Raw genomic sequence first — 26,972 nt, 5'->3', positions numbered from 1 at the left:
TGAGGAAAATTCACTTTCTAGCTCCTCTGTTCAGATTTCCAATTAGGGAAACTTCCACTGCATTTATCCTTGAAGATAACCACTCCACAGTTCATAAGTAGCAGTGTCCTACATAACTAAAAATTTCAGGGTGTTACTCCCTGGAAAAAGTAAAATACAGTGAGAAAAAATTAAATTCAGAGCTTATATACATCTTATATAAATTTCGAGTTGAAGTATAACATGCACGTAGAAAAGTGTATGAGTCCTAAGTGTCCATCCTTATAACGCACATTCAGACTAAGAAACAGAGCATCACAGATCCATAGGGGCAGCCTCGTGTTTCCTTTCAGTTGCTACATCCCACCCAGAGTCTTCACTAGCCTGATTTATCACACTGTACATTATTTGCCTGCTTTTGACTTGTGTAAGTGGAATCATATAGTCATTGATTGTCTTCTTTTGTTCAATTTATGAGATTTGCCAATTTTTTAGTATGGGATTATAGTTTATTCTCACTGCCATATAGAATTTCAGTATATTAATATGCCACTGTATTAGTTTCTTATTGCTGTTGTAACAAATTTAGTGACAACACAAAGTTATTCTTTTATAGTTCTGAAGATCAGAAGTCTAAAGTGGGTTCACAAGGCTGTGTTCCCTCTGGAGGTTTTAGGGGAAAATCTATTTCCAGGTCTGGCTGGTGTAGCTCAGTGGATTGAGTGCAGGCCTGTGAACCAAAGGGTCGTGGTTCGATTCCCAGTCAGGGCATGTGCCTGGATTGCAGGCCAGGTCCCCAGCAAGGGGTGCATAAGAGGCAACCAGACATTGATGTTTCTCTCCCTCTCTTTCTCCTTCCTTTCCCTTCTCTCTAAAAATAAATAAATAAAATATTTTTTAAAAAGAAAATCTGTAAAGTCCCTCTTACCATGTAAGGTAACACATTCACAGGTTCTCAGAATGAGGACATGAACATTTCGGATGGGGGCATTATTTAGCCTACCACAATCACAATAGGTTTAATATTTTATCCTTATAATAGGCATTTAGGTAGTTTCCAGTTTTTATCTAATTGAAATAACTCTGCTATGAATATTCTTTTACACTCCTTTTGATGTCTCTGTTGGGTATGTATATAGACTTTTTAGATCATAGGGTATGTGCACGTCTAGCATTAGTAGGTTGTGTAAACAGCTTTTCTCTATGGTTCTACCACTTCGAACTCCAACCAGCAAAGTTGACAGTTCCTGTTGCTGCATATCTTTGCCAATGCTTAGTATTGCTTCCTTCCTTCTTTACTTCCTTCCTTTCCTTTCCCTTCCCCTTCCTTCCTTCCTTTTTCTCTCTTTCTTTCCTTCTCTCTCTCTCTTTCTTTCTTGTCTTTCCTACTCTTTCTCAATCTCTCTCTTCCACCCTCCCTCCCTATCTCCCTCCCTCCCTCCCTCCTTCCTTCCTTTTCAATTTAAGAGCTGATATACTTTGGTTGTTGGTTCCCAGTACATGAATCCATGGGTGTGCCTCACTGTGATGTATTAAAATATCTTGTCCTCCAAAGCTGAAGATTCCTCGAGCAGTTCCTATTTTCCAAATGGAAAAACCATCTTCAAGTACCCCTCTAGCCCAGTATGACAGCGACTCAATGAAAAACTATGGCTTCCAGCCAAACATCGATATGCGACATGTTCCAAGAGAAGACTTCCCTGACTGGTGGCAAGTAAGAAAACTGAAAAGGTAAACCTCAGCTTTTAGTCTGCCTGCCCTGCATGTAGACTAAACATTACACCACTGCCTTGCACTTCAGTCTCGAAGGCGTCCACGCGCGCCTCAGCTGAGATAGGGCAGCTTGTCAGAGAATGTTCACTGTTTGAGCCAGAAGGCCGGGAGCAGTGGCCCCACTGGGACTGAGCAGCCCAGTATCTATTTCCGTTTAGACTATCCGAGCCAATGATCTAAGTAATATGTGAACATCTTATTCCATCTTCTTTCTCTCCCCTTCCTCCCTAGTAACATCACGTTCTAGAACTCTGAATATTTAAATTATATCTTGTCTATGAGAGGGCTTAGAGTGGCCTAACTTTTGTAAAGTGCTTGGGCATCACTGGCCAAATGATAAGTGACATTTCAAGCTTTCCTTCTCAGGATGCTATTAGCCTCCTCATGTTTTTAAGGCAAAAGATGCTACCTAAAGCCAAATTTGAAACTACCTTGAAGACAGTGCCTAAACTGTGTATATCTCTAGGGTCTAGAACCAAGTCGGCTCCATACTTGGTGCTCAATAAATATGAAGTCAAATTGCAAGAGGACAATAAAGGGTCAACTGACTGTCCTTCCTTATTTGTTGCCTCATACTTCCTCCCCATCATGCTGTTCACGACCGACATCTTCTCATCTGGTTATTAGCATTCCTCCAGGGTCCGGAAGTCTGTCCTTCCCCACAAAGCATGCAGAGCATCTCTCTGACTCACCATGTATGTCTTTTCTTTGTTTTCTCCCTTGTCCTCTTATTGTTTTATTCTTCCCATCCTCATCAGTTTTATCCCAAACAAATGCCTCACTGTGCCAATGACACAGCCACAGGGCTATACGGAACTTGGAAAATGTGAGTGTATTGCTATTTATTGCCTTCAGCATAACAAGTTGTGGTACCTTTCATTCCAAAATGTAGACAGGATCCAAGTGTATTGATCTATAGCTGGTGCCTGAGGGCAGGAGTTACATTTATTTGCCTGCAGCCCACTGTTCCTGTAGAAGGAGACAATAAACTCAGATTCCAGGACAATAGATGTCATGCCAACTTTGTGCCGGGGCCCCTCCCTGCCAGAAACCCGGGTGATTCATCAAGGGAGGTGTGCAGTGAAGCTGACTGAGCCGTATTCAAATAAGCAGTCAGCACTGCAAGTTCACATGGGGCTGCTGCGGAGCTGCCAGCTCATGGATTGCCAGATCCTACCTCGAACACATTGATGTTTTGTTCATCATGGATTTTTGTGTTCATTTGTATTTTTAAAAATATTGTATTAAAACACTCTTGGTTACTGACTTTTTTGATACCCTCTTAGGTTTTCCACAAAAAATGTAGTCCCGATCCCGGATTTTTCCCTAGAGCTTCAGAAAGCTAGGTATCTAAACAAGGGATTGGCTAGTCACTGCTCACGAGCGGCATTGCATCACCTATATGAGTGATTGACAGTAATTGCCAAAAGGTTTTCACGGAGCTGGAATTGACAAAACTCAGTCATGATTCGCAGCTCATATAAGTACATCATACTTTTTATTAACTTTCTGTCCTTTATACTATCGTTGCCTGAGCTGCGTTTTAATCTTTATTTTTTCTGGCTCGTAAAATAATCCATGTTCTAACTAGCACATTCGAATATTGTAGAATCCTCAGCATGCATTCCTCTAAAGTGTTTTGTATGTACATGTTACCTTGTATGGAGAATTTTTAAAAATCACATTCTCGCCATGCAGTCTTCTTTGCCACTTTCTCTTTCCACTTAATGTCTTGGACGTTTTCCTTATTTGAATACATGAAGATATATGGGCACTTGGTTTTTAATTAAAAAATTTTAACTGTGGTAAGATGTAACTTAAATAAAATTTACCCTTTTAATCATCTTAGGCATCCAGCTCAGGAGTGTTAAATACATTCACATTGTTGTACAACCTACTTAATTATTTTGAATACAGTCTTTCATTATATGGACAAACTTTTTAATTAAAAAGTTTAATTGAAAAACTGTGACTATATTTTTTAGCATTTTCAGTATTTTCCTAAGAGATGAAGTGAAAAAACTATGCTAGTGGGCAAGGCTGTTCAGGCAGGCGAAGGGGTAGGCACTCCTGGAAATGGAGCCAGAGGAGCATTTCCTCCTTAAGGAAACTTGTCGCTGTGAAGTGTGGTTTTGAATAAGAGCCTGGGATATGAAGGCAAACAGGAAATAGGTTCTACATTCCAAATACAACAGCCTTTGAACTTGGGGAGGTAGGCACTTCCTCATGCTCTGCTAACCACCCAAAATACAAGAGAAAATGTTGGGCGACAGAGGATGATGAAAATCCCGCGGATCCGCCTGTATCCACATGGAGTTAAAAGTTCAGTATTTTCAAGGCTTTTAATTGCAATCACAACAGCAAAGAAGAAAATAACCTATTTTAAATATGGATGTGACAGAATGCTTGCATAGCTGCGAGAATATCAGGGCAAACCCAGTCAAGATGATTTGTTAATCCATGGTTTCTATTGTTTGGGGCTATTATAAGCCATTGTTAACAATTTAGTTATGAATACTGTCAAACGGCAGCATTTTATCGGAGTCCCTGCAAGGACAAAAATGTGAAAGTGGCTCATTAGTTTCCAAACCAAGTGAAACTCATGGGTCAAAACATTCAATAACGCTAAAACATATCTAACAAATTTTCTTTTGTCATTTAACATTTATTGACAAATAAGTATAATTTCATGAAATGTCTCTCCCTCTCTTTTTTAGTAGCAGTGAAGATCTGGCATGCAGTAACCAAAGAGAAAGAAATGTTGTGGATCACAGCACCTCAAAGATGGCATGGTATATCAAATAGATAGTCCTTTCCACCCAGGACTTGCTACCGTTTGCAGGAAAACTAACCAAATTTGCAATAATTTTGCAACTAGACTTTACATTTGAAGTAAATATAAACCCCCCAAATCTATGTGCTTTGCTCTCTGAACCCTTAAGTTGGTCTGAATTTATAACTTGTGGGTTCCTGTTTCCGTCACACTGAGTTTTCCCATCCATCATTTATGGTATACACTGGGGTTAGCATGGACTCTAATACACCTGGTTCAGGCATCTTGAGCAGGGGGAAAAGCCACTAGAGTTGAATAACTCTTCTCTAAGAGTAGCTCTATACACAACCTGAATTTTTTAAAGATTTTATTTATTTATTTGTTTGTTTATTTTTAGAGAGGGGGAAGTGAGGGAGAAAGAGAGGGAGAGAAACATCGAAGTGTGAGAGAAAAGTCAGTTGCCTCTCACACGCCTCCGACTGGGCACCTAGCCTGCAACCCAGGCATGTGCCCTGACTGAGAATCGAACCAGAAACATTTTGGTTTGCGGGACAATGCCCAACCCACTGAACCACACCAGCCAGGGCACAACCTGAGATTTTTTTTACTTCATACTACAGCAGTCCCTGAAGGCGTCCTCATCTATTTCATGAACCCACTTTTCTAAAAGACTCAAAGCAATCCACATTCCCGCGGGCCTCCTGAGGTCTTCTTGTACCAAACATCCACTTTCTTATTAAAGTGAGCATGAACTCAACTTCTCAGTCACTCTCTGTGCACTTTGCTTATACCTTCCCAAGGGCAAAGAGGGAAACCTAGCAGTCTACATTTTATTTACATGCATGAAATAAATCAGTATGGGATTTGATACTGCACTACTGGGTCCTTGGATTATTTCTTGGTGGTTCTTTTCTATTCATGTTGATTCCTCTCTTCTTAAGGGGATTTCCTGAGTCAGATTCATCTGAAGAAGAGGAAAACCTGGAAGACTATGAGTGAGTTTCGAAAGTCCTCTGTGTTTCTCCAACACTAGACTTACATGTTATATGCATTCTTTCCAAAAGGCATTAAAGCGTATGGTTCAGACTTGCTAAGGAGGCTGTGTTTACATGGGTAAACTCATGTGAGGGTCTGGACCATTTATCTGGATGATGGGTGACAGTAAGATGGGTTTTTACTAATGAAAATATTTTTCCCAATCGGGATTACATATATTGGCTGCACGTATTCATTGGATTTATCACATACCTGGTGTCCCTGTCATTTCACTTTATCTTCATAGATACAGCATATGACATTTCTGCTGATTATTCCCTCCCTAGAGGCCTCTCAGAAGGATGATGTTTGAAGGATCTTTTTAGCATTGAGTCCCATTTTTGAAGTTACTTATGGTGCAGTCATTTTACAAGTGAACACAAGTGAGACTTACTCATGACACCATTTATGTTGAGAGATTCCTATTCCTAGGGTAGCCTTATCATTTAACATCCAAATCAGGGCAGTTGAGAGGGAAAGAAAAAATCACTATAAAATATTACAACTGAGCTCTTTGGGCAAATGTGTGATCACCCCAACTATATCGAGACTGGTAGGTCAAAGTGGCTGTTAAGGTCCTTTCCAAAATCTAAGATTCTATCATTGTACAAATAAGGTCAAACAAGTCTCCTGCACTTAAAGATTGGCATTAGGAAGATGGGGGAGTAAAAGGACATACTGCAGCTCTCAGACGCTAGGATGATGCATACTTCCAGCTCTGTTTTTTATGACTGCTGTTATTGATTCATTGGCTCTAAGTATAGTGAGAGCCTTTATAAAGTACATTTCACTGTTTCAGCTCTTCCTCTTTCCCTCTAATCCAGCCTAGTCCTGCTCATACGTGTCACATTGGAGTAGAAATGCTGTATCCTCCACCCCTTTGCATCATGGTCTCTTTACTACCCTCAAGCTCCCCCTTAGCCCTACTTTCTTCCCTAACGTTTATACTCAGAAACACATCTCATGTAATAATTCAAACTAAGACATAAAAGACTGAGAAAGATGGGCACCAAAACTATCCAAAGAGAATTGCACTTTAACAGATGACAAACACTTAAACCAATGCGACTGAATCTCTAATTATGGATTTTAGTATTGAGATGAATTGGAAGTCTGTCTTTGGTTCGGAAAACCCAGACCTGACCTTATAGAGTCTATATCGCCATCATTTCTAGATTCAAATGATTTGTGAGGGGTGTGCATTATGGGAAATGATCAGGAGAGACATCCCTCTTCACAGTCAAAGAGATGTCAAAGCGAGATGAGGACCAGAGGGCAATATGATCTGGGGCTTCGCTTTCTCACACTGTGCTTGGTGCCACCAGCTTCCTGCTCTGTCAGTGTCACTGAAGCATCTGTTTTATGGCCACAAGTTCATGAGCATCTCTACTCCATTCTATTAAAGCCTAAGGTGCCAAAGTTTAAATGAAAAATTATGCGGTAGGACTAGGCCTAAGCCTCTGCTGCTCTGACATCGAAATGCTGAAATATCTTTTAAAACAAACAAAGCCACATCTCAGGAAAATTACTGACACAAGCAAAGTGTGTATGCCTGTGAGTGTGTGTGTGTGTGTGTGTGTAAGTGTGCATATGAGGGTCTCACAATCTCACTTCACCTCTCCAGGCCTCTGTCCTTATTCCTGATCATCTCTTCCTTCTATCTCTCATAGGCATACATACTGAATCGTATTCCCTGAACAGTCTTTTGATTAACTATGACTAGCTTAAAATATTAGTAATAAAACTATAACTTCACATCTACAGTGTTAATTATATATTGTATAAGGGTACAGTTAGAAAGCTGAGTAACAAGTTATGCAATTAAATATTATTCTCTATTAAAATTGGAATTCTGTCCTATTGCAGCTGGTTTGCAGGTAACATCTCCAGGTCACAATCTGAACAGTTACTGAGACAAAAGGTAAATGGTCTGGTCTTTAAAGTAGCCCCTAAGAATCTCCTTCTAATGTTGGGTCCGGGGGTGGTGGTATGCACTTCTTACAGAAACCTTAGTGCTAATTATACAGTCACATCATCATAGCGTTGGTTGTCCAGCCTACAGGTTACCAGGCCCTTTGCACATAGCCATTTACTATGTTTCCACTATATACTTCTGTCTAATGAACCACTTCAAAATTCAGTGGCCTGAGCCAACAAGATTTATGATTTCTCACAATTCTGTCAGTGATTCAGCTGGGCCAGCAGTTCTTCTGCAGGTTTGGTTTCGGGCCACTCCTCTGGCTGCATTTAGCTGGTGGATGTAGTCCCTGGGAGGTTGAGGTTAGCTGAGGCGGCCAGTCTGGATGCCGTAGTTCTCCATGTGGCTACCTTGGGCTCCCTTACAGCATGGTGATCTCAAGGCAGTGGTTGAAGACGATGAGCCTTACGGTTCAGTGCATGCACCATATAGTCTCTGTTTTTATCATATTTGCTAATGTCCCAAAGCAAGTTACATGGCCCAGCCTAGAGTCAATGTGGGAGGGCAATACACGGGGCATGAATGCAGAATGATGCTTTATAAAGCAGATATAACATGGAATACATCTACATGATTTTGTTACTAACTGGTATGGAATTACCACTGGCAAACTCTTTTGACCTACAAAATGACGTTTTGATATAGTTCAACCTTATATAACACACCAATTAGCTTTTTGAGGGGTACTGATGAGAATATAATAACTTCACTATCTAACTTGGTACTTTGTCACATTCCCAATTTATTATCTGCTCTTTGTGAATCTGGATCTGTTTATTTTAAAATATATTTTATTGATTATGCTATTACAGTAGTCCGAATTTTTCTCCCTTTGCCCCCCTCCACCCAGTACCCCCATTCCCTCCAGCCATCCTCACACCATTGTTCATATCCATGCATATAAGTTCTTTGGCTACTCCATTTCCTATACTGTTTTTAATATCCCCCTGTCTATTCTGTACCTACCAATTTGTGCTTCTTAATCCCTGCACCTTTTCCCCCATTTTCCCCCTTCCACTTCCCAGCTGATAACCCCCCAAATGATCTCCATTCCTATGATTCCGTTCTTGTTGTTTGCTTAGATTCTTATTGTTTTTTTAGATTCAGTTGTTGATACTTGTGAATTTGTTGCCATTTTAATGTTCAGTTTTGATCTTCTTTTTCTTAAATAAGTCCCTTTAACATTTCATATAATAATGGCTTGGTAATGATGAACTCCTTTAACTTGACCTTATCTGGGAAGCACTTTATCTGCCCTTCCATTCTAAATGATAGCTTAGCTGGATAGAGTAATCTTAGATGTAGGTCCTTGCTTTTCATCACTTTCAATACTTCTTGCCTGCAAGGTTTCTTTTGAGAAATCAGCTGACAGTCTTATGGGAACTCCTTTGTAGGTAACTCTCCTTCTCTTGCTGCTTTTAAGATTCTCTTTATCTTTAATCTTGGCATTTTAATTATGGTATGTCTTGGTGTGCTCCTCTTTGGGTCCATCTTGTTTGGGACTCCCTGTGCTTCCTGGACTTGTACATCTATTTCCCTCACCAAACTAGGGAAGTTTTCTTTTATTATTTTTTCAAATAACTTTTCAATTTCTTGCTCTTTCTCTTCTCCTTCCAGCAACTCTACGATTTGAATGTTGGCATGTTTGAAGTTGTCCCAGAGGCTCCATAGCCTATCCTCCTTATTTTGGATGCTTTTTTCTTTGTGCTGTTCTGATTGAATGCTTTTTTCTTCTTTATATTGCAAATCATTGACTTGATTCTCAGCTTCATCCACTCCACTGTTGGTTCCCTGTAAATTTTTCTTTATTTCACTTAGTGTAACCTTCATTTCTGCCTGGGTCTTCTTTTATGCTGTTGGACTACCCAGTGAGTTCCTTGAGCATCCTAATAACAAGTGTTTTGAACTCTACATCTGCTAGATTGCTTATCTCTATTTGTTTGGTTCTTTTCCTGGGGTTTTGTTCTATTCTTTCACTGGGTCATATTTCTTTGTCTACTCATTTTGGCAGCCTCCCTGTGTTTGTTTCCATGTATTAGGTAGAGCTGCTTTGACTCCCCATCTTAGTAGCATGGCCTAATGTAGAAAAGTGTACCAGTAAGTTGGATGGGGTGGAGCTTTAGGTAATCGCCAGGTCAGGGCCACCCGTGTGAATGAGGTTGATGGGAGTCTCTGATATGGTGTCTCTGCTCTGTGGCTCTGTCTGGGGGAGGGCTCAAAAAGGGGACAACGGCCACTGCCTGGCCTCTGGAGTTTTTTCCTGGAGGAAGTTGTTCCCCGGCACTTGGCCTGTTGCCAGACACTTCAGTTTCTCCCCGAATGTCACTGGTGCCCTTCCAGCTGCCACCCCAGTGCTGGAGCCCAGAGGGAGTGAGTCTGCATAAGATCTAAGTCCGTTGTGAGCCCTTTAAGAGGAGACTCCTGAGAAACCCACAGTTTCTTTTGCCGCCCCAACCCTCATTGTTTTTTACAGCCGGAAGTCATGGTGACTTATCATCCTGGCACTGGAATCCGGGGCTGGGTGGACTGGTGTGGGGCTGGGATCCCTCACTCCTAAGGTATCCCTCCTGATTTTTATCCACCACATGTGGATGTGGGACCATCTGTTCCACATTTCTGTGCTTCTGTGCCTCTCCATGCATTCCTGCCCCTCCTACCCATCTGGTTGAATGTGACTTCTTTAATTTCTTGGTTGTCAGACTTCCATACACCTTGATTTTCTCATGATTCTGGGTGACATTTGTTTTGTAGTCTATTTGTAATTTTTGCTGTGGTTGTACAAGGAGGTGAGCCACATTTACCTACGCCTCCATCTTGACTGGAAGTGGATCTGTTCAGAATTAGCACAAGTCATTAAGAAAGATTTGTTCTACATCTTTGGTTTTCTATAACCTTCTGAGAGCATGATATGATGATATATGTTTTTACCGTATTTTTGGACTGTAGGATGCACACCCCCCAAATTTGGGAGGAAAATGGGGGTGCATCTTATAGTCTGAATGTAGCTTACCTGGCTCGCTGCGGGGGGTGGGGGGAAGGGGCAGCAGTGGAGTGTTTTGGTTTTTTTTTTCCTATTTTCCTCCTCTAAAACCTAGGTACATCTTATGGTCTGGTGCGTCTTATAGTCTGAAAAATACGGTAAATTTTATTTCTGACACATTAAAACATTAGGCTTACATAAATACAAAACAGAAAATTATCTGAGGGGGTTAAAAATTAACTGGAAAGAAAAATTCAAAGCACACTGGTTAGGCCAGTAAAGAAACTGAGTGAGAAAAGGAAGAAAGTTGAAGTGTGGGTCCCCTTCTGTGCCAACTGTTGAATAATTGGTGCCATCAGTGAAATTTTAAATGAATCTAAATGACCTATTTACCTACTGCTTACCAGGAGAAATCCTTTTCAAGGATAATAAAAAATGTTTCTGTTCCTTCTACATTTTCCTCCCTTTGTAGGGAAAAGAAGGCGCGTTTATGGTTCGAAATTCCAGCCAGGTGGGAATGTACACAGTGTCCTTATTTAGTAAGGCTGTGAAGTAAGTATGACATGGATTTATTTATTTTATCTTCTTGTATATTCTTTTAATATGCTGATCATTTAGTCACATTTTGGCATAATACACCATCTTTAAAGTCTGGAATTTTATATCAAAGTATTTCTATTGAACGGGACCATTTATAATGGCCTTCTCCCCTTACTTCCAAGAGGCTGCTCTCTGGGATCCTCTGCTGCCCATCCCAGATGGCAGCAGAGTGCCCAGTGCACAGTATGCCTCAGTAGACATTTGTCAAAGGAATCCTGGGTTATTCCCCTCAATTTGGTCCTAAGTGTGGAAAGAAAGAAAAATAGCATTGGAGTCTTTACACACTGTTGGTCCTAGCTACCTGCTGAGCTGAGAAACCTACCCCGGTGTTTGAATTTACTTAAGTCTTTCCGGTTGGTGCAGAGTTATCAAACGGTTGAATCAGTGTAGCTCTGTTCCCCAGAAAGCTTCTTTCCAGGGTGCTGGCCTCTCTATATGGTTAACCTACATCCAAGATTACTGTATCCAGCAAAGCTATCACTTAGAATGGAAGGGAAGATAAAGTGCTTCTCAGATAAGGTCAAGTTAAAGAAGCTCATCATCACCAAGCCCTTATTATATGAAATGTTAAAGGGAGTTACCTAAGAAAAAGAAGATCAAAAATTGGAACAGTAAAAATGACAGCAAACTCACAGTTATTAACGGCCACACATAAAACAAAAACGAGAGCAAACTAGGCAAACAACTAGAACATGAGGGTTGTCATTAAGGGAGTGGGAGGGGGAGAGAGGGGGAAAGGTACAGAGAATAAGTAGCATAGATGATAGGTGGAAAATAGACAGGGGGAGGGTAAAAATAGTGTAGGAAATGTAGAAGCCAAAGAACTTATAAGTATGACCTATGGACATGAACTATAGGGGGGGAATGTGGGAGGGAGGGGGGTGGGCAGGATGGAGTGGAGTGGGGGGGGAAATGGGACAACTGTAATAGCATAATCAATAAATATATTAAAAAAAAAAAAAAAAAGAGTTCTGATTTGAAGCCACTCTTCTGGGTCCAAATTGTGACTCTACCTGTTACACTTTTATGACATTGAGCAAATTTCTTAAATTGTGTGCCTCAACCTCCTCACCTGAAAAGGTGACATAATAATGATTATTATTATTCTATGGATGAAGTGAGTTAATTCATGTATTGAATTACAACTGTGCCTGATGTATAGTACACACTCAATAAACTAACAGCGATTACTATTATTATTGTTATCGGGAAAGAGTAATTCTACCTGCTCCCCTACCCTCATCCCACTGCTTAGGTGTAAAAGACCCCCACAGTCATCTCATGCAAGTCATCGTTATCAACATCGGGATCCCACCTCAGGGTTTCACAAGCCACTTTCCCATTGGTTGTTAGCTCTTTTTTCCTTCTGCTCATCCAACGAAGCAAATAGGAAAGCTGTTTTTATTAGTGCCATTTCACAGATGAGAGAACTGAGGTTCAAAGACAGCTTATGAAGACCCACCCACAAAGCTAATAAAGGACCAACTTGAAACTGGGCCTTCAAAAGCCAATTCATGTTCCTTCAACCACACTCCCATTTCTACACTAAAACTCCCAAAGTTTTGAAATAAGAATCTGGCCAAATCTTGATTAGATCCATTTGAAAATAATTATTTCTATATGTGCAACCTTCTTTTCATGGTTGGATTGAATAACCCTCTGCCTTGGTGCCTTCTCCATGTGCCCTGCCCTGTGGTACATATGTGTATTTTTGTAAGTGATTAAAAAGTTATTTTATTTTGAGAATTTTTTTACAGAACACCTATCTCCAATTTAAGAGAATAGCATGCATTCTAAGCAGTTATCTGACGTTTTTCCAACGCCAGAAGCCATGTCCATGATGCGTCTCACGTACTAGATTGCATGTCTAGATGCTGGCTGAAGCCAGCCCCGTAAGAACCGGGAGAAGACTCGGTTCACCGAATATCAAAAACTCTGTGGCCCTCTGGCCCTGCGGTTTTAGCCAAACGTGATATCCTAAGTCATCATAGTCAAGTTTCTTGACACCAGATTTATTTTTGAAGGTGGTAGGGTAGAAAAATCAGGAAATGGATAAGGAATCAAATGAAAATAATCCAAATCAATGGATCTAGCAGCCTTCTTTTATGACAACACCATCAGTGGGCTTGAGTGAATTTTGTGCTGAGACCAAGAGCTGAGTAGCCATTTGCAACAGGAAAGTACCCTTTCTCCCTTTTATATTTGCAGCTTTAACTAGGCTGGTAGTACAGCAACAGCAATTTATTAACAGTTTCGTATGCACCGAGCATGGTGCAGATTGATATGTGTATAATTTCATCCAGTCTTTACAACAACCAGATAAGGTGGCAGCGAGCTGTGGGACTGGATTCAAAGCCCACTTCTTAACCGCTACAGCATACTCTCAAGTCTAAGACAGACATATTATTCCTGATTAGCCTAAATCAGTGTACATCAATTCACCACTATTTTCTAAAAGTAGAGCAAAAGAAAAAAAAAACCACGTTTTATGTAGAAAAGGTACAAGTTCACATGAAGAATTAAGGGACATCCCCACCCACTCCATCCTGCCTGTTCATCTCCCCAAAGAGCCTGCCACCCGTACTCTGGGTGAGAATGCCTACAGCCTAAGCACCATTCCTCCCACTTTTTAATCTTCATTATTTTCCTAAGAGAGAATTGATGTTCAGGATAATGATCCTGAAAAACCGAAGGCTTTCAATCATCAAAGGAAGATTCTAGCCTTGTACTTACTAGGGAGAACTGTCTAGAAAGTTCGACTTTTATTGTACGTGAATTATGTATGAGCACAAAGGATGTGTTGAGTTCAGGGAGGAGACGTCTTCCATAATTGCTGATTGTCATGGATACCTCCAGAAAAACACCAGATGTCAAGACGGAGAAATCCTCTCTGACTTCCATCTCCAAAATTTGCAAATGCACCTAAAATACTTATTTAACCATTGTGTAATCAACCTTCCATTGTTTATTAAAAAGTTCTAACAATCTTTCTTTCTTACTAGTGATAAAAAAGGAACCGTCAAACATTACCACGTGCATACAAATGCTGAGAACAAATTGTACTTGGCTGAAAACTACTGTTTTGATTCCATTCCAAATCTTATTCACTATCATCAACACAATTCGGCAGGTAATGTATTTCAGTTTTTCCTTTATATATCCTTGTTGACAAATATCAATTTTCTTGGATACTACTAATCCTCCTAATATTCTTAGTTACATATGGAACCATGAAAGTCAGAAAAAAAATGTTCTAAAGACTTACGCCTGCTGTGATTTTTAACCTACATTCTCTGGAATATAACATTATACACTTTCTAATGCCAGAAAAAAAATAATTTGAGTAAGCTAAGTGACTTAGGAATAGAGATTATCTTTGTAAAAATATCTGCAGTGTTTTTTTCTGCCTATACAAGTTGATTACAAAACTCAAACATTATAGTTATGTCCATGGAGGTTATCTCTCCAATGACATACAAGTTGGTGTCTTTCTGATAGAATTTTTTCTGTGCTAATACTAACACTTATTATTCATTATTTATATATGTGTATATTAAATATATACATTATATTTTTATTGAGATGAGATCGTTCTACACATACCACTTTTCAGCTGCTTTCTTTACTCAGTATGTTTAGAAGTCTTTCCATACAAGTACGAACAGCTTACTCTGGTTTATTTAACAGCTACAGAGAATTCTGTTACAGAATTACTCCATAACTTATTCACCTAAGCCTATATTGATTAGCAGTTGGAGCATATACAATGTTTTCCCATTGCAATGAGTGTTTTAATGCAGTCCTGTACACATAGGCCTATGCACCTACATGAGGAAATTTCTGAATAGTGGCTAAGAACGTTTAAAATGTCGACATTGTCGAATGCTTTTCAGAAATATACATTCCCACCAACAGCAATACTCTTCATCCTCATTAACACTGGGTACTATTACTTTTTAAATTTTGCCTACTTGACTGGTGAAACTGTACATAGAAATCCTTCCTAATGCGCGTGTTAACTGACCTCATTGTGGTAAACATCTCACAACATATACGTATGGCAAATCATCACATTATATACCTTAAAGTTACATGTGTTACATGCCAATATCATCTCAATAAATGTAGAAAGAAGTCGAAAAGAAATCCCCTCTAAATGTCTTTTCCAGGCTAGGGCCACGTACAGGCTGTGACTGGATGAGTTTCCAACACAGTAAAAGTATGCTCCGGGCTCATCGTCACGTTTGCGCAACTCTCCCTCAGCTGATTACATGCGCATAAGTGAATTGGCCTCACTTCCTGCTTTGATTGTGGTCCCTACTTGTATTTTTCCTTTGTCCCAATTTCCTCAATTGTTTATTTTAACCTGTGGTGCTTCCAAACCACCCCTTGAAGAGCAATTGGATAAACAAACATCTCCAGGTGGGATGACTCCACTGCAGAGCCTGCACAAGCAACCCCGCAGAGTATAAGAAGAAAACATGTTTTGGATTCGTTTTTAAAATCCTAGTCTCTTAACTTTGCTATTTGTGAGGTTATTTTATGATTCACATCATGTAGCAATCAGCAGCAATTGTGCGTGTGGCTGTGTGTATGGAGTGCACCAATTTTTTTTTTTGCCAATTAAAGGTACAGGATTTAAACCATTTGAGGACCACTCATATAAAAAGTAAATAATACAGAAAAAGGAGGGAGAGAAAGTGACACCTTTGATAATCCCCAGGACATGAAAAAATTCACACACTTAAAGCCAGAAAAAATGTTTTGAATGAGTTCAAGTCTTTAATAATTTTTTATTGTTGTTCAAGTACAGTAGGCTCCCTTCTCCCTCCCCATGATATCCTCCCCCCCCTCCCCCACCTCACCCATCCCTGCTTCCCACCCTCGAACCTACCCCCTTTGGCTTTGTCCACGTGTCCTTTATACATGTTCCTTGATGGCCCTTCCCCTATTTTCCTTCATTAACCCTCTTCCCCTCTGGTTACTGTCAGTTTGTTCTTTATTTCAGTGTCTCTGGTTGTATTTTGCTTGCTTGTTTGTTTTGTTGATTAGGTTCCACTTAAAGGTGAGAGCATATGGTATTTGTCTTTCACCGCCTGGTTTATTTCACTTAGCATAATGCTCTTCAGTTCCGTCCATGCTGTCACGAAGGGTAGGAGCTCCTTCTTTTTTTCTGCTGTGTAGTATTCCACTGTGTAAATGTACCATCGTTTTTTAATAATAATAATAATACATTTATTGAGTCATGAATGATAATGAGCTCTTTTTATTTTATTATTTTTTTAGAGGTGGGGAGGGAAGGAGAAAGAGAAGGAGAGAAACATCAATGTGTGGTTGCCTCTCGAACACCCCCTACTGGTGACGTGGCCTGCAACCCAGCATGTGCCCTGATTGGGAATCAAACCTGCAACCCTTTGGTTTGCAGGCCCGTTCTCAATCCACTGAGCCACACCAACCAGGGCATACCACGGTTTTTTGATCCACTCATTTGCTGATGGGCACTTAGGTTGCATCCAGGCCTTGGCTATTGTGAATTGTGCTGCTATGAACATTGGGGTGCATAGGTTCTTTTGAACCTATGTTTCAGGATCCTTAGGGTATAATCTCAGTGGTGGAATTGCTGGGTCAAAAGCCTTTTAAATGCTATGATTATTTTAACCCAGCTTTACCATAACTTGATGTAAACAATTAAAATGTTGACCACTTAAAGCCATTAGGTTCAATTTTTTAAAATTCAAGTGGTTTACTTTTTATTTTGTACCCTTCTGTACTATTTGGATTGTCTTTTGTTTATTTGTTTTATCAAATGTATGTGCTGTGTTTATACATATTTAAATATAGGGCTATAAAAAGATAGCAAAATTAAAATAGGATTTAAAAAAATGAAAGATTCTTTCAACCAACTAACTGATGGGATTTTCAAAATCACAAAAAGTGGTTTTACTCTTAATTTTTGCTTTACATTGAGCTAACTAGTCAAGTCAAGCAAACTGATACAACTACAGGATGAATATGATCAGAAGGGATTCTCTCTCTCTCTCTCCCTCTCTCTCTCTCTCTGCATCTTACCATCCTGAACTCTGTGCTTTTCCAGCTACTCTGGAGAGGGCATACACAGAGGTGTGAGCCAATGTGATGAGATGTGATGCTGAGATGTGATTATATGATGCTGATTCTGTTGCAGGCATGATCACAAGACTCCGCCATCCTGTGTCAACTAAGGCCAACAAGGTCCCCACCTCCGTGTCCTTGGGAAGTGGTATGGACATACCCTCGGGCTCTTAAACTCTATTTCCTACCATTTTTGGTTTAAAATATATATATATATATAATTTACTGAAAATAATAGGGAGGACAGGAAAGTGGTCCTTGTCAGATTGTGCCAGGGAGGGCTTCAGCTCTAATATGTTTGTTCATGTCCTAAAAACAAGTAACAAAAAATAAAAACCCTTTCTGTCCTCCCAACCTAACTCTGTAATCTCTCCAGCATTTGACAAAAACATTGTCAAAGTTTTTCTGTTATTAGACCCAGTCCTCAGCTGCTGGAGCCCCCACTGCCTGTTGTTCTTCTTTCAGGATTTGCTGCCTGCTCAGGGCAGCCAGTTTTCAACCTTGTGTATTTAGGATAATGATATCCACCCGGATCACAGCTTCATTTGTTTTATAAGAAAATATAATGATATTTTACCAAGCTAAGAAGAGCATCAGCACATTTTGAAATTATGTCCTTCTTTCCAAGATGCCTCTGCTGGACAGAGTGTTTTTACTGTAAACTTTCGTGTCAACAACTGTAGCTCTTCAGGAACAATATTGTTCTGTTGGCATTATCATGTGGCCTAGTAGGTCATAAGACCACATCGCTAAGGGTTTTCTAAGTGATCAGCCTAAACTCAAAATTCTTGCTGTTCTTCATATCATCAATGTGAAACTCTTATTGGAGAGGAAACCACTTGGGGAGCTGTTAGCCCCAAAGCCTTATATTCTCATCCTAAAGAGTGTCTGTCTTGCCTTATTAGGAATCTGGGAACTGAAAAGAGAAGAGATTACCCTGTTGAGAGAGCTGGGAAGTGGCCAGTTTGGAGTGGTCCATCTGGGCAAGTGGAAGGGGCAGTATGATGTTGCCATTAAGATGATCAAGGAGGGCTCCATGTCAGAAGACGAATTCTTCCAGGAAGCTCAGACCATGATGTAAGTTTCTTCGGAGGAAGAGCAGTTTAGCCCTCGCCATGGGAGGACATTTGTGCTAACTGGCCTAAGTCTAACACTTGCCAGGCCTGGAGCAGGAATCTGCATATCATAGATACAAGTACTTAGAAGTTATAAATCAAGCTAACACGCTGTTAAATAAAATTGGTTCTGTGCTCCTGCTTTTACCAGTAGAACTTCACGACAATCTGAAAGGCCATATTCAAATTTAGAATTCTGAAGACTCTTTAGAGAAAACAGCCTCTGGACCATGGCCCCCACAAACTCCCCACCTCCCATTTCTCCTCCCAACCCCTGCTTCATCCTGAACTGTACTCAGTACTTGTGTGCAAACATAGCATTCTGGACACCCAAGACCCCTCTGGGCCTCCCACAAACAGCTATTGGCTAATTATCTTGGTTAGGTAGGCACACCAACAGTGTGACTCACTCGTGGGGGGACAGACCCTAAAAGAATCTGCACAGGTCGTGGAACGGGCCTCAGGACTATGTGGACAGGGGATTACAGAGTCCTGGTACCGCAAGGGTGATAGAGAAAGGGATGTATGGATTCTGAGAGTGCATGTGTCCTTGGTCCTCTGGCGAGGTACTTGGTAGAATGAGGAACATAGTGGGTTTCTGCAAAGTACATGTCTGAGGGCAGGAGCCTCGAGTGGCCAGGACTAAGGCAATACTGAAAACTAATGCCCGATGGACAATATCCTGGTACCTTCGATCCAGTCTAATAAATCCCTTTTTCAACCTATTCTTTCCTCACTGACAATGAAGATACCCTTGCTAATGGGCCTCAGCTCCAAGTACAGTCTCCAATTCTTGGCAATACATGTGTATATATATGTTCCCTCTCTGTCGTGTAACTGGGCTCACTGCCCTGAGTAACATGACAAGTCATGTTCCTAGAGTTAAAAATGAAATATTTAATAAGTCAAATAAAAAACCTAAATATTTAATAAGTCCTCAATTATTAAAACATTTAAAAGTTGACATGTTAAATTTAGGTTTACTTTACACATCTGAACATTAAAGAATTATCCTGTAAATTGATAAGAATAAATTACATAAGGACAAGTTGATGAACATCTTAACAGCTAACTGGCCATCCGTCATGACGTACCAGAAGTGCTGTCATGTGGTTACTATTTTCTAAATTGATTGTTGAAAAAATAACATACAATAATGTAAAATGTGTTTTTTTTTAAAAAATGCCTAATCTCATTTCCCTAACATAGGAACTACTAGTATTTTCATTTTATCTACGCCCTTTATATTCAGATACAATTGTTTTAGAAATATTTAGACGTGAAAGTTAGATACTTTAAAATGGAAGTGTGTGATATTTAGTTGTAGCTTCTTCCAAATTAGTCATGGAAGTCCTAAGATGCCACAAGCCTAAACAGGATTTGCAAGGCACCAGACCACTGCTTCCCTGCTCCCCTGCTTCTCTGTACAGTAGTTGAACACAGCACCCATACCCACTAAGTTGCTGCTGGGGTTGCTGATGTCCAATATGAGACAGCATGTTTTTTACCCCCAAAGGCTAATGTCTCCAGAATAAGATCCAAAACTTTCCTCTTTCTCTGTTCAAGTAGGAGCAGGGAGTGGGGGTGGATTCAAACAAAGAAAACCTAAGATTGATTCCTTTTCAGGACATCTGGAAAATGGAGTGTGCGGATTCGATATTGAACTTTGAAAATCTGTTGTTTTCAGGAAACTGAACCATCCAAAGCTGGTGAAATTCTATGGAGTGTGCTCAAAGAGATACCCTATATACATAGTGACTGAATATATTACCAATGGCTGCTTGCTTAATTATCTGAAGAGTCATGGAAAAGGACTTGAACCCTACCAGCTCTTAGAAATGTGCTATGATGTTTGTGAAGGCATGGCCTTCTTGGAGAGCCACCAGTTCATACATCGGGACTTGGTAAGCGAAGCCGTTGGAAACGGAAAGAAAGGAAAGAAAGCAATCCACGGTTCCCACCTCCAGCAATGGGGCCTTTCGTAGGAATGGCAAGAAGGCCACTTTTGCTTTTTGCTCAGTTATGACTTGCTTAAGTTCATGACAGTTTTGTGATTAAAAAAATCACAATTTCGCCCTGGCTGGTGTGGCTCAGTGGATTGAGCAATGATGGCCTGCAAACCAAAGAGCAGAGGGTTGGCAGTTTGATTCCCGGTTGGGGCACATGCCTGGGTTGCAGGCCAGGTCCCCAGTTGCGGGAACGTGAGAGACAACCACACGTTGATGTTCCCCTCCCTCTCCTTCTGTAAAAGTAAATAAATAAAATCTTTTTAAAAATCACAATTTCAAAATAAAATATTTGAAGTATAGAGAGGACAGAAAAAGTAAAAGAAGCCATCAGGGTCTATGTAGTTGTGTTGTGGTTGGAAGGAAAAGAGATGGAAAGGAGAGGCTTTGGCCAATTTAGTGCTTCTTGGAACCATTAAACCCGAGTTGACCTTTACTCTGGGAAAGGCTTGGTGCTAAAGCAGTCATTTAATATAAAGACAAAAAACAGAAAGAAATGAAACTTGTGTGTGCCTTTGGGTCAGAATGGGAGTGGGAAGTGTTCTGCTTGGTACGCACTGGTATTTGTCTTTAGAGATTTTCTCGTGCCGAACAGCAAACATGCCACACACACTAGGCAAGTATATTCTGAGTCTCTGGTGCAGCATTTATACCTTAAGAGCCCACGTAACTGCACGGGATCCTAGTGGCTAAGAGGATCCCCCGGAACCGATTTCCCCCTTCTCATTGAGGAGCTCATATTCTGTGTTTAATGTGAAGTACTTTTTTTGTTTGACAAGGATGGATGCCTGGATGAAAAATACTTATGGGAGCACATTTCTACTTTGTAAAATTGAAAATTGCAAAGGCAAAAAGATGACTTCCCAACATTTGGAGTTCTGATAGACAATCTCAGATTTTGCTGAGAATTCTCCCAAAGAGAAGAAAAATGTCAGCTTTTGATGTCAGAAGATTCGCGGTTGCTTTTACTATGTGGTAATTTTGTTGTTTTCTCCAAAGGCTGCTCGGAACTGCTTGGTAGACAGCGATCTGTCTGTGAAAGTATCTGACTTTGGAATGACAAGGTAAGCCAGTTCCAAAGGGGCGACCAGTGAAAGGGGGATTTGCATTCTCATCTAAAGGCCATCGTAATTGAAGGCCCCGTGGCCATACAGAGTGTGCTCTAGGTTGGAGGCTTAGAAGCCTGGATCCCCTCCCCGATACAACCTCTGAATACCTATGGAACACGTTTCATACGTTTCCTCGCCTGTAAGATGAACTTGTGCTTTAGAAATTATCCAAAGTTCCTTTTAGTTCTTTCAACACCTTCATAAATATTTTCTAAATTTACAAATAAATTCCATGAAAGATTCTAAATATTTAAATATAACGTGCTACAGCCAGATGATTTGGATGAATAATGTGTGTATAGATAGGCAGACAGTCAATGAAGGCTCCTTTAGCCCTGTCGGGGGTGGTTCTTAATATATATTCAAATGGGGAGAGCATTAACACTAGGAAAATTCTTGTTTTCATGGCATTAAATTTTTCTGAGGTTCTCTAGATGGGTGTTCCATCACCACTTCATTACTTGGAGAATCATTCTTATTATAGTAGCACTTTAAAAGAGTCTTCCATTCCCTAATTCTGAATCCTCATATGATTTAAGCTTCAAAGCCAATTTTCATAACTTTACATAGGAAATGAAGACATACACACTGGCCTTTCCATTCAAACATTTGTCGAGTTTATACTAGACTGCTTGGCCTTTGGGACATACTCATATAAACAGGATAGTTCCTACCCTCAAAATGCCCACAGTTGGTCTACAGGACAAGTTGATGTCCCGGACATTGTGACAAAATACAGCTATAAAATTGTGCTGACTCAACATAAACTTGCGTAATTCTGAGATGGAATAATGCAGTTTCACAGAGATCTGAAGACTTGACCAAGACTGGCTCTGTACTTAGCAAACATATCCCTAAAACAGCATAGGAGAATCTTTAAGTATTCCCCAAAATTTAGTATTAGGACGTGTTCTTCTTCTGGGACCCTTCGATATCGCAAGATGTCCCTGTGCACCACTTGCCATCACTCCAACCTCCACACACCGAGTCTTCTGCACTGACATTCCATATGTGTAGCTCTCCCAAATGCAAGGGAAAAAGCTGCTCGCTGCTTCTTAGGGCAGGGACTGGCTCCCAGAACAGGGCTGATCCCCACCTTGCTCTAAAAGTAGGAATATTGGCTGTTAGGACAGTATATAGGGAATAAAATATATCTCAAGTTCTTTGTTGCTTAGGAAGACGAACACAGGGTCTTGCTCTGAATAAGGGATCCTGGGGGCCATGCACCAGGCCCTTTTGGTCACAAAGCTCTGTGTCACATCATTCAGATGCCTGTGACTTAGCCTGGTCCTGATGATTTGGAGGAAGGGGTAAGCTGTGAGCATACCCCAGCCGGGGGGGTGCCAGTAGAGTTTTGGGGTGCCTTGTGATGTCTGAAGAGCTGGAGAGGCCCAAGGAGGAAAGTACAGAAGGTCCTGTATGTAATCATATAAAGGTGTAATTTATTATTACTATTATGAATATTTCAAAGTCTGACTTGTCAAACCAGCTTCTCCTGGTGTTTTAAATTATAGTAAATATCTCTAACACATTTTGATGTATAAACTTTTCCTATAAATTATATCCAAAATTTCAGTTTCCATCATTTTCATTTTCTTATTTTCTTATTTTCCTATTTATGAGTCATTACTTATTTGTTCTTGTGGGCAAATAAATATATGGGGTTCCCCTCTATTAATTATATAAATAGTATGTGCTTATTGTGAGAAATATAGCAATGGTGTATAAAGTCAAAAGTAGAATTTGCCCCTCCCCTTTACCCCATTTGCAGCACAAGGAGCAACCGTTGCTAACACACTTGGTGGATGCCCTTCCATACCCGATTCCTAGGTATACCCGATCACACACACAGATAAGTACATTTACTATTTCCACAAAAGTGGAATCACATCATATACCTTGATTTTACACATAACCATATACCCTGGGCCTCTATTTAGTTTGGTAAATATAGAGCTCTGTCACTTTAATGGCTGCATATTATTCTATTGTATTAATGCACCATATTACATTTAACCAACCCTCAGCATGTGGAGATTAAGAGTGCTTCTATTTTTATCACTATTATAAATAAGAGTGTAGTGAACATCTTTGACCATATAATTTTATGGTCTTTATTTCTCCATGGGATATTGTTGTCCATCATTACTTATGACAGCAGAAGATCAGACGCCATTTGCATAGTTAAACAAATTACGTTAATCCATAAGAGGGCATTCATCCATCAAACACGATGCTGCAGATTAAAATGTAACCACGGGGGCAAAATGTTCTTGATATGCCATTAAAGGAAAAATAAAAGCAAGTTTAAATATGACAGAAATCCAATTTTGTTCAAGTTATATATAGAAAAAAAGACTGGAAAGTATAAGCAAAACTGTATCATGGGTGGTAGGATTACAGGTTATCTTTGGGGTGGGATTCCGAGTGATCTTATGTTTACATTTTTGTGTTTTTCTATATTTAGCAAACATTTTGCTTCAGATTTTGCGGTTTTCAAAGTTAGATATCATTTTTAAAAACCTACAAGTCATAAGCAGCCTCTAGGAAACTACCATTGACAGTAAGGGAAAGATCAAGAACACCGAGGCCATCAGCTGAGCCTGGCTGCCTCTGTGTCCTTCATCAGCCTGCACCGCCTGCCACGAGGCGGTGGCGGCCAGCAGAGTTCTTCCTATTCTGCACAGCCAAAGGCTTAAGGTCTGTATTCATGTTTCCCCCCACAGGTATGTTCTTGATGACCAGTATGTCAGTTCAGTAGGAACAAAGTTTCCGGTTAAGTGGTCAGCCCCAGAAGTGTTTCACTACTTCAAATACAGCAGCAAGTCAGACATATGGGCATTCGGTAAGAATGTGGCCACACGGGCCCCAGCCCCATTTCACAAGCTAGCTTCCACAACAGGAAACCACAAGAGTAGCAACAAAAGCCCTGAGCGCTTACAAAATTACCTGTAGACAAGCAAGTGATAGAAGATAATCTTCTCTTGGGTCAGTGTTAGGATGTGTACCACATATTCTTTTTATTTTTTTAATTATTTAAGGATTTATTTGTTTGTTTGTTTTTAGAGAGAGGGGAAGGGAGGAAAAAGAGGAGAGAAACATCAATGTGTGGTTGCCTCTCGTGCGCCCCCTACTGGGGACCTGGACCACAACCCAGGCATGTGCCCTGACTGGGACTGGAACCGGCGACCCTTCCATTTGCAGGCTGGCCCTCAATCCACTGAGCCACACCGGCCAGGGCAGGATGTGCACCACATACTCTATAATTTGCATCCTGCTAACACCTTCTCATAAAAGCTCTTCTACTAAAGATTTCAAGCAATATTCTAAAAGGAAGCATTGAAAACTAAAAGCGTGTTTGCATATGAAGACCATGAAACACTGAAGGGTTTACAATGGAGTCATCAATTTTTGACATGAAAACAGCTGTGATAACAATTCCTTCTGAATGGACCAATTAGGGGGCATGCCTGATGTAAACACCAAATATGACTCAATGCTCTCTTTGGCCCATACCGATTTCAACTAGTGTCCTCGTTAAAATTCGTAACTTAGATCAGGAATGAGCAAGCCGCAGCCCAGGACCAAATCCAGCGGCCTGTTTCTGTAACTAGTTTTATTGGCGCCTGGCCGTGCCCATTTGTTCAGCAGTGTCTCTGGCTGATCTCGTGCGGCAACAGCTGAGCAGACTAGTTGCCATAGATACCGCATGATCCAAACAATCCTGAAATGCCTACTATGCAACCCTTTATAGAAAAAATTTGCTGATCTCTATTTTATTAAAAGATGTATATTGAAATTTAGTAAAGATAATTAGAAAACAAATAATTCTTTAATTGTGAGTTTGTAGATTTGCTGATATTTTCTACATTGTGAGGAATGTGAGGCCTATTTACAAACACTGTCAGTTGGATTCAGGATAAATAATCCAAATGATTATAAAGCTGTAGAATGTATTGAATTCAACCGAGACCAATTGCATGCTTGTCTTGGTCTTTAAGCATAATTTGACTTTCTGCACGACAACTATAAGACTGTCTTTTTAAAAAGCATAATTTAGTTAGCTGTTTATTTTTATGACATGATTTTTAAAAAATAATTATTCCTTTTGTAAAAATGATATTGTTCATTGTAAAAAAAAATCCAATGTATACTGAACAAGGAAAAACCAAAAAGATAGCATTTTGGTGACTATTTGATGTCATTTTGTGCTAATTATCAAAAGTAGTTTCAATCTCCATATTTCAGTTGATATGCCTTATGAAAGATACTTTTTTAAAAAAATCAGTATGCTTACTCAAGACTTCCACCATGTTTTTGACCAAAATTGCATTATCCAGCTTAATTACTCATCTTTGCAGCAGAACTTGGTTTATGATATTTTCTGCCTGTTTTCAAAACTAACTCCATTGTTAAATAATTTGTTCCCGATAAACGTATTGAAAATGAACCAGAGCCTCTAAAAGCAATTCTGAAAGAGTAGCTACAAAGATGTTTTAAGCAATGAAATTATTCTCGAGATAAGTGGAAATCCTCCCAAAGAAAAGTATTGCAAAGGGAGCAACACGCTTTTAGATGGTTCCTTTAGAATGGTTTTTTAATGCATCCACAATAACTTGCAATATTATTTTATTGTAAACATTTTACATAAAATCTGTACCCCTAAAAGCCAGAGAAGTTTTTGAAAGTAGTAGTTCAGTTATGGTTCTAGAACAATTTTCTTCCTTCTTACATCTTTCTGGTTTTCCAGGGTTTGGCAGCTGTTGAAATTGCTGCTGAACCCTGGAAATTCCCTGGCTTGGCTATAAGTATGACGGCAAATGGCCACCATTCAGAGAACAGATGAAATGCCCCATGGTCTTTTTAGTGTCCTGCATTTATCCCATTTAATCCTCATGGCAACTATGACATGCAAATATCCGCATATTATAGATGGGGAAACTGATTGAGAGGGTAAGAAATTTTCCCAGCCTCTAAGGGGCAGAACTGAGCCTCAGAGGCCACAGCTGACAGGTCGTCCCAATGCCAGCCTCTGACCACCATGACCAGAACTCATTTTCTTTCTTTTTCTCTTTAAGGTTTTATTTATTTATTTTCAGAGAGTGGAGAATAGAGGGAGAAAGAGAGGGAGAGGAACACGTGTAAGAGAAACAGATCGGTTGACTCTCCCAAGCCCCCTACTGGGGACCTGGCCTGAAACCCAGGCATGTGCCCCAACTGGGAATCAAGCTGGCAACCCTTTGGTTTGCAGGCCGACACTCAATCCACTGAGCTGCACCAGCCAGGGCTGCCAGAACTCAGTTTCTTAACCTGGAGTCCATGATGCCCAGGCTGGGGGACTGCTGACACCCAGAATCCAAACACAAAAATGCTGTGCTTTCATTTTCCCAAGGGAGAGCCAATGGCTCTTATCAGATGCTCAAATGGATACCCGGTTCACAGAATATTATGAACCACTGTGGCAATAAGAAAGGGAGGATGTTGTCAATGATTTTATCTTTAAATTTCCAGTG

The 26,972-nt window shown here is 40.2% G+C and overlaps 1 protein-coding gene across 4 annotated transcripts in view; it reads left to right on the top strand.

Annotated features, from left to right (window-relative positions):
- The window catches only part of BMX (BMX non-receptor tyrosine kinase), a 47,873-nt gene that overhangs the window by 17,524 nt on the left and 3,377 nt on the right, over positions 1-26,972 (top strand). For 2 of the 4 annotated variants that reach the window (XM_045203233.3, XM_024569908.3), the window contains exons 7-17: positions 1,535-1,710; positions 4,470-4,544; positions 5,467-5,520; positions 7,427-7,481; positions 10,991-11,070; positions 14,121-14,248; positions 17,303-17,377; positions 18,135-18,306; positions 20,032-20,248; positions 21,350-21,414; positions 24,186-24,304. In XM_045203233.3, coding sequence (XP_045059168.2) covers positions 1,535-1,710; positions 4,470-4,544; positions 5,467-5,520; positions 7,427-7,481; positions 10,991-11,070; positions 14,121-14,248; positions 17,303-17,377; positions 18,135-18,306; positions 20,032-20,248; positions 21,350-21,414; positions 24,186-24,304 — 1,216 coding nt within the window. The remainder of the gene's footprint in view (positions 1-1,534; positions 1,711-4,469; positions 4,545-5,466; positions 5,521-7,426; positions 7,482-10,990; positions 11,071-14,120; positions 14,249-17,302; positions 17,378-18,134; positions 18,307-20,031; positions 20,249-21,349; positions 21,415-24,185; positions 24,305-26,972) is intronic. The other 2 variants (XM_045203234.2, XM_045203235.2) reach the window with 2 other exon arrangements.

The sequence above is a fragment of the Desmodus rotundus genome, chromosome X, assembly GCF_022682495.2.
Source record: "Desmodus rotundus isolate HL8 chromosome X, HLdesRot8A.1, whole genome shotgun sequence".
Taxonomy (NCBI): Eukaryota; Metazoa; Chordata; class Mammalia; order Chiroptera; family Phyllostomidae; genus Desmodus; species Desmodus rotundus.
This window is presented reverse-complemented; position numbering and strand designations above follow the sequence as displayed.